Below are 12,513 nucleotides of genomic sequence, written 5' to 3'. Positions count from 1 at the left end.
GCCTGAAGCTTCCTCCAGCCCCCTTCAGCCTGATCGCTCTCTTGGATCCTCTGTTATAGCTCCCGGTAACTTTGGCCAGTCGGCGCAGGTGCAGTCAGTGGACGCGCACGTTCCCCCATCACGCTCCTGTAGCGGAGAGTATTCTGCGGAGGCACACAACTCTTCCGGCAATGGGAGCGCAATGGCATGCGTACGACCTGGCAGCACATGCGCTGTAAGCCCCCCCGACTACTGAAGTTACCGGGCTGGATTGTGGAGGAACAAGCCAGTGGCGGAGGACGGTTAGAGACTAATCAGTGGCGTAGCTAAGGAGTTGTGGGCCCCGATGCAAGTTTTACAATGGGGCCCCCCAAGCACTCTATACATAATTTATACGGCGCACCAAAACCTGTCAATGGCAACTAGTGTCAGAGGTGCAAGAAGGGGTTGGGGAACAGTTTGTTAACAATTATCACTATTCAAAGCATCTACAGAAGTGATTATAATGAGCACAGGACCAATAGAGAGCTAATACTATAGTTGCGGGAGGGCCTTTTGGGCCCCTTTGGCCCAAGGGCCCCGATGCAGTGGCTACCTCTGCAACCTCTATTGCTACGCCCCTGAGACTAATCAAAATGAAGGGGGGCCAGAGGAAGCCCCAGGTATGTATAAAACTTTTTTTTCTTCCTCTCAGGTTCACTTTAACCTCACCATTGAGTTTTTTTTGTTGTTGTTTTTTTTCTCACTCTAGAGAGGAGGTAAGTTTGCCTTTAAACTGTTTTTTTTTTATTAATTTATATCACTTTGGTGCCTCTAAATCATGTACACTAATGAAAATGTCTTGTAGGACCTAGCATATTGTAGTTTCCAGGACCGAGCATAATTTGATTGCATACCTTATAGACTCGCATATAGGCCTATTAATTCAACACACAAAAAAAAATGTGCTTAAAATGTTACCCCCTTGGCTTATGTGCGAGTCAGTGGAGCAGAATGGATAGTGTAGGTGGTTTTGTTGCTGGCAGAGAAACGTTAGAATTGTGCATTAGCAATCCTGCTCACACCAGCTGGCTCCCTGCTGTGTCCATGCCCCCATCCCCTGCAACATGGTGTGCAGAGTGCGCTGCTCAAACTACCTGTGACCCAGCTATGCAATGAGACACAGCTGTATTATCCTTGGGACCCATCTCTCTATGGGGAGGGGGACTACACTTGAAAGGGGCTTATTCGTGAGTCAATCACTTTTTCCTGGTTTCTGAGGAAAAAGTGGGTACCTTGGCTTATACGAGGGTCGGCTTATATGCGAGTATATGTGATACATGCAAAAACTGTGCCGGGAAATTTGGGTACAGGGTAGAGCTAAAAAAAAAGTCTCACCCTGCTCCAGCAAAAGCTCCAGTGGCGTTCATTACTATTCCCCCCACCTAATTCCCCCCCCCCCCGGCTGACATGGACACTGAGGAAACATGTAATTCGTAATTCGGGTTCAAGCTAGTGCTAATTAAGCGGTTTTATAGTAATTTGGGCTCTGTCTTTTGACACCGCCCAAATCACTGAGCGCCAAAATAGCCGAAATTCACATTGCGGCCTATGGCAGCGCATGGTTTGACCGAATTTCCTAACACCTTTTTGCCTGTCTCAAATGTGATCTACCAGCAGATAGAAATCACAAAACACTGTCAGGGAAAAACAGCCTTAATTCTGTTTCTTACGCCATCCAAAAAACAATTCGGAGTTCCATTTCAAATGTGAATAAGGATGTCCTGTAAGAGAATGGAGAAGCTGCAGCGATAAGGATGTCCTGTAAGAGAATGGAGATGCTGCTGTGAAAATAAGGATTTCCTGTAATAGAATGGAGAAGCTGCTGTGAAATTAAGGATTTCCTGTAAGAGATTAGAGATGATGCACTGAAAATAATGATTTCCTGTGAGAGAATGAAGATGCTGCAGTGAAAATAAGGATTTCCTGTGAGAGAATAAAGATGCTGCAGTGATAAGGATTTCCTGTGAGAGAATGGAGATGCTGCAGTGATAATAAGGATTTCCTGTGAGAGAATGGAGATACTGCAGTGATAATAAGGATTTCCTGTGAGAGAATGAAGATGCTGCAGTGAAAATAAGGATTTCCTGTGAGAGAATGGAGATGCTGCAGTGATAATAAGGATTTCCTGTGAGAGAATGGAGATGCTGCAGTGATAATAAGGGTTTCCTGTGAGAGAATGGAGATGCTGCAGTGATAATAAGGGTTTCCTGTGAGAGAATGGAGATGCTGCAGTGATAATAAGGGTTTCCTGTGAGAGAATGGAGATGCTGCAGTGATAAGGGTTTCCTGTGAGAGAATGGAGATGCTGCAGTGATAATAAGGATTTCCTGTGAGAGAATGGAGAAGATGCAGTGATAATAAGTATTTCCTGTGAGAGAATGGAGATGCTGCAGTGATAATAAGGATTTCCTGTGAGAGAATGGAGATGCTGCAGTGATAATAAGGATTTCCTGTGAGAGAATGGAGAAGATGCAGTGATAATAAGGATTTCCTGTGAGAGAATGGAGATGCTGCAGTGATAATAAGGATCTCCTGTTAGAGAATGGAGATGCTGCAGTGATAATAAGGATTTCCTGTGAGAGAATGGAGATGCTGCAGTGATAATAAGGATTTCCTGTGAGAGAATGGAGATGCTGCAGTGATAATAAGGGTTTCCTGTGAGAGAATGGAGATGCTGCAGTGATAAGGGTTTCCTGTGAGAGAATGGAGATGCTGCAGTGATAATAAGGATTTCCTGTGAGAGATTGCAGATGATGCAGTGAAAATAAGGATTTCCTGTGAGAGAATGGAGATACTGCAGTGATAATAAGGGTTTCCTGTGAGAGAATGAAGATGCTGCAGTGAAAATAAGGATTTCCTGTGAAAGAATGGAGATGCTGCAGTGATAATAAGGGTTTCCTGTGAGAGAATGGAGATGCTGCAGTGATGAGGCTTTCCTGTGAGAGAATGGAGATGCTGCAGTGAAAATAAGGATTTCCTGTCAGTAAATGGAGATTCTCCAGTGATAATAAGGATTTCCTGTGAGAGAATGGAGATGCTGCAGTGAAAATAATAATTTCCTGTGAGAGAATGGAGATGCTGCAGTGAAAATAAGGATTTCCTGTGAGAGAATGGAGATGCTGCAGTGATAAGCATTTCCTGTGAGAGAATGGAGATGCTGCAGTGAAAATAAGGATTTCCTGTCAGTAAATGGAGATTCTCCAGTGAAAATAAGGATTTCCTGTGAGAGAATGGAGATGCTGCAGTGATAAGGATTTCCTGTGAGAGAATGGAGATGCTGCAGTGAAAATAAGGATTTCCTGTGAGAGAATGGAGATGCTGCAGTGATAAGCATTTCCTGTGAGAGAATGGAGATGCTGCAGTGAAAATAAGGATTTCCTGTCAGTAAATGGAGATTCTCCAGTGATAATAAGGATTTCCTGTGAGAGAATGGGGATACTGCACTGAAAATAAGGATTTCCTGTGAGAGATTGGAGGTGCTGCAGTGAAAATAAGGATATCCTGTTAGAGATTGGAGATGCTGCAGCCAGACACAGACAGGCAATTAGAAGCCGTCCAGTTATTTTGCCTCTGAAGAAGCAGGTTATATACCTGCGAAACAGCTGTCAGGCATACCCCTTCCCCCCACTGTGTAACCCGGCCACAATAAAGGGACTTTTATGCAGCAGTGCCCGTTCCTCTCCTCCTTTCTAAAGACGTCAGTGGCATATCGGAGCACGCTGCAGGTAAGCCCATCAGTGGCTGTTCCATCCCTGCCGCATACTAGTGACAGTTTCTTTTCATTTTTCATCTCCATATATTCCAGTTATTTTGTCAGCTGTAACAGCCACTGGGCTGATGGCAGCAGTCAGAGAGCAAGGCCATTGCTGCCATAAAACAATCGCCAGCCTCCAACTAGAATGCAAGTAATTGAATAATGAACAAAACCATTTTATGCCAGGCTGTATGATAGCGATCATAGCTGCGGCTTTGTAAGTGAAAACAAGTGTGCAGCACGGGCCCCACACTGCCAGGGATCAGGGGGCATGCTCTCCTCGGGATCACCACAAGGGGGCATGTTCTTCCTGGGATCACCGCAGGGGGCATGCGCTCATTGCATCATTCTCTAATATTTGTAGTTTACAATTCACACTTTGTGTTTTTTAAACTATGAAACAGAGCAGAGCTAAAGATCCTTTGAACTTCCCTGCAGTAAAACCTTATCTCAAACTGTGTCTCACTGTTTATTGGATGTTTACGTGCTTCAGAAAACAGGACTGTATTTGACCTAAGTTTGGTCGGAGAGCTCAGAGAAACTCTTTTGCATAGGTAACAACAAGTTTTTTAACTCTTCCTGTACTGGAAAAATATGAGACTCATATCTTTGCTACTAATGTTCTTTATCTTAGCTGTACCACACATACAATTCGTTATCACATACGTTTAATTTTCACTTCAGATTCCCTTTAATGCTGAAATGGGTGGACTGTCGCAAACACTCGGCCATTCTCCTGCCCTGAATCCACACATTTCTGTGCACATGTGCCCCACCTACTGTGGTGTTATGTTTACTGTGGCTTCAGACTTTGCGCGCTTGCGTGTAGTTTGGCGGGCACATCAGTGTGCTGCACACATTTGCCCACCAAAACATTTGAAGTCTCCCCTCCCCCCCCACCCTACGCTAATGATTCTGAAGGTTGTGTCTAACCATATCCATTGGTTATCTGCAGAGCAGGATCATCCCCCAGGCAACCTAGGCGGGTGCTTGGGGCCTAGTGGGTGTCAAAGGGCCCACCTGCCACCTTTGTTGACCTCTCTTCATTTCAGCTTAGCAAGAGGACCACAAGAGGGCTCCAAATCTTCTACCTTGTCTAGGGCCCCATTACGTATTAAAAAGAACCTGTAACAAAAAAAGTTCCCATGGGGGGTCCTCACCTCGGGAGGGGGAAGCCTCAGGGTCCCAATGAGGCATCCCCCTCACATGTAGCTGCAGGCAGCCCAGCGCTGGCTCCCCCGAAGTGTCCCGGAATCCTCCCCCCGACAAAGCATGATATATTTACCTTCCCTAGCTCCAGCCGGGGCGCTGTTGCGGCTCTCAGCTCGGAGATGGAAACAGCCGATCTCTGTTGGGTCCGCTCTACTGCGCAGGTACAGGAGACTTGCTGGAGACCTGCGCCTGCGCAGTAGAGCGGCCCTACAGCAATTGGCTATTTCCGCCTATCTCCGAGTGGAGAGCCGATACTGCGCCTGCGCTGGAGCTAGGAAGGTATATATTTACATCTCCGCTTTTCGGAGGGGCACAGCGAGACCGCCGTGGGACACAGGAGAACGGGGGAAGCCTCGATAGGATCCGGAGACTTCCCCCACCCGAGGTGAGTAACCCCCCAGGGGAACTTTTTGTCATTACAGGTTTTCTTTAATACATCTCTGCTTATCTGCATTCTTCTGACCTATAACTTGGACCATATTCCCGTTTCTGACCTGGCTTCCTGTTCTGATCTCCTTCTTTGACCTTGTCCTGTGACCTTGGCCTGCCTTGCCCTGACCCCGGCTTGTGACCTCAGTTATACCCGCCATCTGCATATCCCGACTTGGTAGTGAGGCTGTGATTGCTGGAATGCCAGATCTCTGTGTGACAATGATGCTCCTCTATATCTCAATAATGCCGAATATTTGATTAGAGCGGCTCTTGAAATAATAAATTGCTAACGTACTTATTGAGGCATTAAAATAAATTGGAATAAGTCCCGGATATTCCCATCAGATGCGGCGGTTCCAGACAGCACAGGCTCATTATCACCAAAACGGATAAAAACTCTTCAACATCTCGATATGAAGATTGCTACAGACTCTGCCTGATATGCACAATTACATACAGTCCCTGTACAGCGATCTCTTCAGATATCAGCAGCGAGGAGGACACTCCAGATATCCATGCCAGGCAGAAGAAATCTACTGAAGATTAGTCTTTATACAAACGTTTGTATGTCTTCTGTATACGCACCATTTTTATTCAACTGGACAACATGTGCTCCTGTTATCTGAGCAAATAAAAGTCTATGAAAGGGTCCTGTGGTATCTGGCTATATATCTGTAATATTTATATTACAGTATCAGCCTATAATACAGTGCAGCTCCCCCTGGTGGTCAGGCCTGGACTCCACAAGACCTGTGAAGGTTTCCTGCAGGGGCATACCTAGAAAGCCCCAGGCCCCCCTGCAAAAAATAATTCCGCCCCCCCCCCCCCCCCTCCAGGGCCCGCTCAGGGACTTTTTGGGGGCAGGAGGGGTCGCAGCAAAAGAGGAGAGCTGTGGGAGCAGATCGGTGGGGAGGGGGGAAATCCCCCCCCCCCTCTTTCACCTCGGGCTCTCCTCTTAGCGCTCCCCTCCTGCAATCATTGGTGGTGCTCGTGGCAGGTCTCCGATCACTAAGTGCTTCATAGAACTTCCTGTTTACACAGGAAGTTCCATAAAGCACTTAGTGATCGGAGACCGGCCAGAAGGAGGTATGTGCTCAGCTTGCTTTATAAATACAATAAATAAAAAATAAACCATCAGCCTATAATATAGTGCAGCTTCCCCTGGTGGCCAGGCCTGGACACCACAAGACCTGTGAGGGTGTCCTGTGGTATCTGACTATATATCTATAATACATATAATACACTATCAGCCTATAATATAGTGCAGCTCCCCCTGGTGGTCTGGCCTGGACTCCACAAGACCTGTGAAGGTGTCCTGTGGTATCTGACTATATATCTATAATACATATAATACACTATCAGCCTATAATATAGAGCAGCTCCCCCTGGTGGTCAGGCCTGGACACCACAAGACCTGTGAGGGTATCCTGTGGTATCTGACTATATATCTATAATACATATAATACATTAGCCTATAATATAGAGCAGCTCCCCCTGGTGGCCAGGCCTGGACACCACAAGACCTGTGAGGGTGTCCTGTGGTATCTGACTATATATCTATAATACATATAATACACTATCAGCCTATAAAATAGTGCAGCTCCCCCTGGTGGTCAGGCCTGGACTCCACAAGACCTGTGAAGGTGTCCTGTGGTATCTGACTATATATCTATAATACATATAATACACTATCAGCCTATAATATAGAGCAGCTCCCCCTGGTGGCCAGGCCTGGACACCACAAGACCTGTGAGGGTGTCCTGTGGTATCGGACTATATATCTATAATACATATAATACACTCTCAGCCTATAATATAGTGCAGCTCCCCCTGGTGGTCAGGCCTGGACTCCACAAGACCTGTGAGGGTGTCCTGTGGTATCTGACTATATATCTATAATACATATAATTCACTCTCAGCCTATAATATAGTGCAGCTCCCCCTGGTGGTAAAGCCTGGACTCCACAAGACATGTGTAGGTGTCCTGTGGCATTTGGCGCTAAGAGGTTAGCAGCGCATCCTTAAGTCCTATAAGTTGTGTGAAGAGAAGGGACCGAGCTATCCTGTAAGTTGTGAGGAGGGGCCTTCATCTATCATCGGTTGCGGTATTTTACTGACAAATAAATAATTACCGCACATAGCTATCAGAATTGAGGCCTTTAAGGGTTTTTTGGGGGAACATATATAGGCATTTCTAGGAGCGGTTTCTACGAAACAGATGCAAACACTTCTGACTTGCATGCAAATTTAATGCTCTTTAAAGTAGTGACAGGTTTGCTTTAAGTCAAATGGGACTGAGATTTGTAACTTGATCACTACTCTGAATTAAAATGAATGATTTTACAACAAATTGGCGCATTAGACAGTAAAGGCGGCCAGTCCACACACAATACAATCAAAATGTTTCATTTTCCATTTTTTTTTCTTTTTATAAAAACGAACTGTTGTATAGAAAAAACTCTCTCTCATCAAAAAGGCTTTGTTCCCATGTAAAACCGAAATCGCTGACCCCAGCAGTTTTCGATTTTGTGCGCACTTTTTTTAGCGCCTCCCGGAGGCGCCGGGAAGCATCCAGGAAGTAACAAATACAATGTATTTATTCTTAAAACCGCTGGGGAAATTGCTATACAAAGCGCTTTTTCAAGCGCTTTGCGATTTCCCTATACCTTCCATTGAGGCAAATCGCCCCTAACATGGTACAGGCAGCGCTTTGGTGAGCGGATCGGAATCGAATTACTCATATTTGAACTCTCTCATAGGGAATCATTGCACAAGCACTTTGAAGGCCACACTAGAGCGTTTTGCTGCGATTTCGGCAAAACGCTCAAACGCTATCGCTTTTTAAAAGCGCTAGTGTAATGAAACCCTATGGGCCCGTTCTTACTTGGGCGATTTGCGATAATCGCCACAAATTGCCAAAAACGCAAACGTATCACCTGCGCCGTTTTCAGGAGAAGCGCTAAACGCGATCGCGGCAAAATCGCTGCAATGTTCAGTGATTTTTCCACATGAAATCATGGAAAAATCACTCCTGCAAAACGCTGGCAAAAATCGCCGGCGTTTTGCGTTTCTAAGTGTAAATGGGGCCTTTAAGAGAATCTGTACTGTAAAATTCTTGCAATAAAAAGCATACCATTCTATTCATTATGTTCTCCAGGGCCCCTCTGTGCTGTTTCTGCCACTCTCTGCTGCAATCCTGGCTTGTAATTGCCAGTTTTAGGCAGTGTTTACAAACAAAAGACATGGCTGCTAACAGCATGTGATAGGCTGAGAGGAGAGCTTGGAGAGGGTGTGTAAAGCTTCTGCCTATTACAAGCAGTGCTGCACATTCCACACATTCCAGCCTCAGCCCGACAGAGGAAAGATGATAAGATTTATTACAGAGGCAGTGCAACTAGAAAAGGCTGCCGTAAGACAGAGCACATTAGAACAGGTATAGGAACTTATAGGAAAGAAGAAATAAGTCTCAAAATTTTGTTACAGAGTCTCTTTAAGGAAATTTTGAAAATTGCTGGCACTTAAAAAAAAAAGGCGAAAACACTAGGTGTGAACAAGCCCTAAGTGGGAAGACATTTTTTTTTTTTGAATTTCTTTTTTTAGATAGGACATCGTGGAAAAATCTGATCAGTTTCCCAGAAAATTACATGGAGTTGGACAGATAGGGCCTGATTCTCAAAGCGGTGCTAACCCAGTTAGCACACCTAAAAGACTTTAGGCGTGATAACCATTGCACCATGCTGGTGAAGAGCCAGTTTAGGCGTGATAAGTTTAGGCGTGATAAGTTTAGGCATGATACGTTTAGGCATGATAAGTTTAGATAAGTTTAGATCGCACGCAAAGTCCCGCACGCAAAGCAGCACCATTAAACTCTATGCGAAGTGCACCAGACTTTGCTAGCACAAGACTTTTGATCAGCTGTGCACTGCGGTGCTAACCCAGTTGGTGCTTAAACTTATCACACCTAAACTTATCACACCTAAACTTAACATGCCTAAACTTATCACACCTAAACTTATCACACCTAAACTTATCATGCCTAAACTGAGTTTAGGCATGATAAAGGGCTTTTGACCAGCGTGCTAACTGTTAGCACCGCTTTGTGAATCAGGCCCATAGTAGATTACTCAATTTACAGACCCAAACAACCTTGAGTTATTGGCAATATCTTTTCCTCGGAATTGGGAAAGTATTGAACACCCGTGTGTGATACATTACTCTGATTTCAAAAATTAAAATCAGTGGGAGGCATAAAAAAAAAAAGGGTTTTTTTTGTTTTTGTATTCTTTTATTTTGAGTATTACAATCAATCCTCCATCCCCAAATTGCAATTTTTTAAATTGGAGTGTGTTTGTGTATTTGTGTGTGTATATATATGAGGCCACCTGAACAAGTATCCCCTTTTTCTTGAGGGTGAGGGGTTCCTGTAGATACAAGCAAACTTGTTGCTCTGCATCTTTTGGACAAAATTACAAAAATGACAAAAAGTTTATCAATTTTTTTTTAATTTTTTTTACAGCCTATAAGATCCTTAAATAGTTTTATTTGGACAATAAAAACAAACAATGTGAATACTGGTAATAATGTGCATGGCAAAGGCATGGATGAGACTGGCAGAGTGACAGGCAAGGCAATGCCAGAAGAAGAAGGTGAAAGTAGCTTTAGAAAAAATGTACAGCATTGTTGCACAAAATATCAGTCTACCTCTGCAGAAGGAACAAAAACTTGCAGGATTGTCACATCCACACACACAGAACCAGGCTTGTGGGAGCGAGGAGCAGGCGGAGGCTTGGCCACTGCAGACAGACTGCTGGACTAATCCTTCAGGGCTCACTTAAAAGATTAGGAGGTGGGTGGTGCTAAGATCCCCTGAACTTGGTAGAGTTTGGAAGCAGGCGTACTAGCACAGACTTTTAATTCACTTCTTGTGCAGCATACAAGATCCAGCTGTCTGTACTTGCAGCTGCAGAGAGGGACCCAAGCACAGCCAAAGGGAGAGTGGCAGAAGAAGGTGGAACGGTTTTGCTCATTTTTTGTTTTTTTTTCATTTTCAAAAACATTTTACCCGTAACAAGAGAGGATTTCGAATTCTACAATTAATTTTTTTTTAAAGGGTTTTCAATTTATTTATTTATTTTAATTTTTCACCAAAAAGGAGAAAAAAATAATTCTGGCACAAAGTCTAAGCCTCTGTGAGATCCTTCATGACTATATTCTGAAAATTCCGCCGTCATGCAGTTCCAGTGGAATATTGTGGCTTGCGTGAACTCCTTGCTGGTTGGTTTCGTGCTCTGGAGCTCGGCCGAAGAATACGATTATTACAGCTGGCAGTCGGACAACTTTCAGAACGGACGCTTCTACGCCAAGCAGAGCCAGTGCGTGGACATTCCTCAGGACCTGAGCCTGTGCCACAACGTGGGCTACAAGAAGATGCGGCTACCCAACCTGCTGGACCACGAGACCATGCCTGAGGTCAAGCAGCAGGCCAGCAGCTGGGTGCCTCTCCTGGCCAAGAGGTGCCACAGGGACACCCAACTTTTCCTCTGCTCGCTTTTCGCCCCCATTTGCTTGGAAAGACCCATTTACCCGTGCCGGTCGCTGTGCGAGGTGGTCCGAGACAGCTGCGCGCCCGTCATGGAGTCCTATGGCTTTCCTTGGCCGGAGATGCTGAACTGTAATAAGTTCCCCATTGACAATGACCTCTGCATCACTGTCCAGTTTGGCAGCAAGCAAGTCACTCAGCCACCAGGTAACACCCAACAGAAAACTTCAGCCAAACTCTTACAGGCTTGTTGAATGAATACTTGTTGTTAGCACCAGAATGTGGTCATGGGGAGAAGCAGAGATCTTCAAAATTGAGGTTTTGTAAGCTTAGTTAAAGGATACCCGAGGTGACATGTGACATGATGAGATAGACATGGGTATGTACAGTGCCTAGCACACAAATAACTATGCTGTGTTCCTTTTTTTCCTTTCTCTGCCTGAAAGAGTTAAATATCAGGTATGTAAGTGCCAGTTCCTGTCTGAGTCAGGACTGGGTCAGACTACAGTGTGACCCTCACTGATAAGAAATTACAACAATAAAACACTTTCCTAGCAGAAAATTGCTTCCGAGAGCAGAAAAGAGATAAAAAGGATCAATAGTTCATAGGGTTTTAGATACCATTGTTTATTTAATTTGTTTATTTTCACCTTGGGTGTCCTTTAAAGGGAGCCTGAAACAATACCAGTTGCCTGGCTGTCCTGCTAATCTTTCTGGCATCAGTAGTGTCTAAATCACTCACCTGAAACAAGCATGCAGCTAATCCAGTCAGAGCACTTGATTTGCATACTTGTTCAGGGGCTGTGGCTAAACGTATGAGGGTAGGAACACACCAGGCGGAAACGCTAGCGTTGCAGCAAAAACGCACATTATGCAAGTCAATGGGCCGCATGAAAAAAAAGGCATGTTTGCATTCTGCAAAGTGCGTTTTAAAAAATGCTGGACTTGCTGTATATTTTTTCAAACCGCATCTAAAAACACACATAGTGAAAGTCAATGGAGACGCAGAGGCATTGCGTTTAAGTGCGTTTTTTTATGCGTTTTGTTTGCAGTCTTTACGCTTTTTTTTTGTTGAAAAAAAACAAGTTTGATACATTTACGCTTTCTGTTGACTTCAAAGTGATTTGCATAAAACGCATTAAAAAAACGCAATGAAAACGCAAGAAAAACGCATGTGCGGCAAAACGCTAACTTTCACGCACTGCCTAGTGTGCTCCTACCCTCAGAGGCAGAGGATCAGCAGGACAGCCAGGCAACTGGTATTGTTTAACAGAAAATAAATATGGCAGCCTCCATATACCTCTCACTTTAGGTTCCATTTAAAAAAATTGACCCTGATGGAGTTTTTGAAAACATCCACCTTGAATCTATGGAGTTCACGCATAAGTAGAATGAATCGCTAACTCCATAGAGCTGAATAGCAGTTGTAGACGTGTAGAACTCTCGGGTGGGCTTGTAGGGAAAGAGGACAGATGTAGCGCTTGGCTGATCAGGAGCAGGACAACCACTTGGGAAATACATTTATTAATGAGCTACTCAGAGCTGAAAGGAATTG

At 44.6% G+C, this 12,513-nt stretch overlaps 2 protein-coding genes across 3 annotated transcripts in view; one reads left to right on the top strand and one right to left on the bottom strand.

Annotated features, from left to right (window-relative positions):
• GOLGA7B (golgin A7 family member B) overlaps window positions 1-12,513 on the bottom strand; it is a 388,598-nt gene that overhangs the window by 221,438 nt on the left and 154,647 nt on the right. The window lies entirely within an intron of this gene.
• The window catches only part of SFRP5 (secreted frizzled related protein 5), a 118,490-nt gene continuing 116,313 nt past the window's right edge, over window positions 10,337-12,513 (top strand). The window contains exon 1 of the mRNA XM_068257998.1: window positions 10,337-11,165. Coding sequence (XP_068114099.1) covers window positions 10,649-11,165 — 517 coding nt within the window. The 5' untranslated portion in view covers window positions 10,337-10,648. The remainder of the gene's footprint in view (window positions 11,166-12,513) is intronic.

Source organism: Hyperolius riggenbachi, chromosome 10 (assembly GCF_040937935.1).
Source record: "Hyperolius riggenbachi isolate aHypRig1 chromosome 10, aHypRig1.pri, whole genome shotgun sequence".
Taxonomy (NCBI): domain Eukaryota; kingdom Metazoa; phylum Chordata; class Amphibia; order Anura; family Hyperoliidae; genus Hyperolius; species Hyperolius riggenbachi.
The sequence above is the reverse complement of the archived record's forward strand: the minus strand, read 5'-3'. Positions and strand labels throughout refer to the sequence as shown.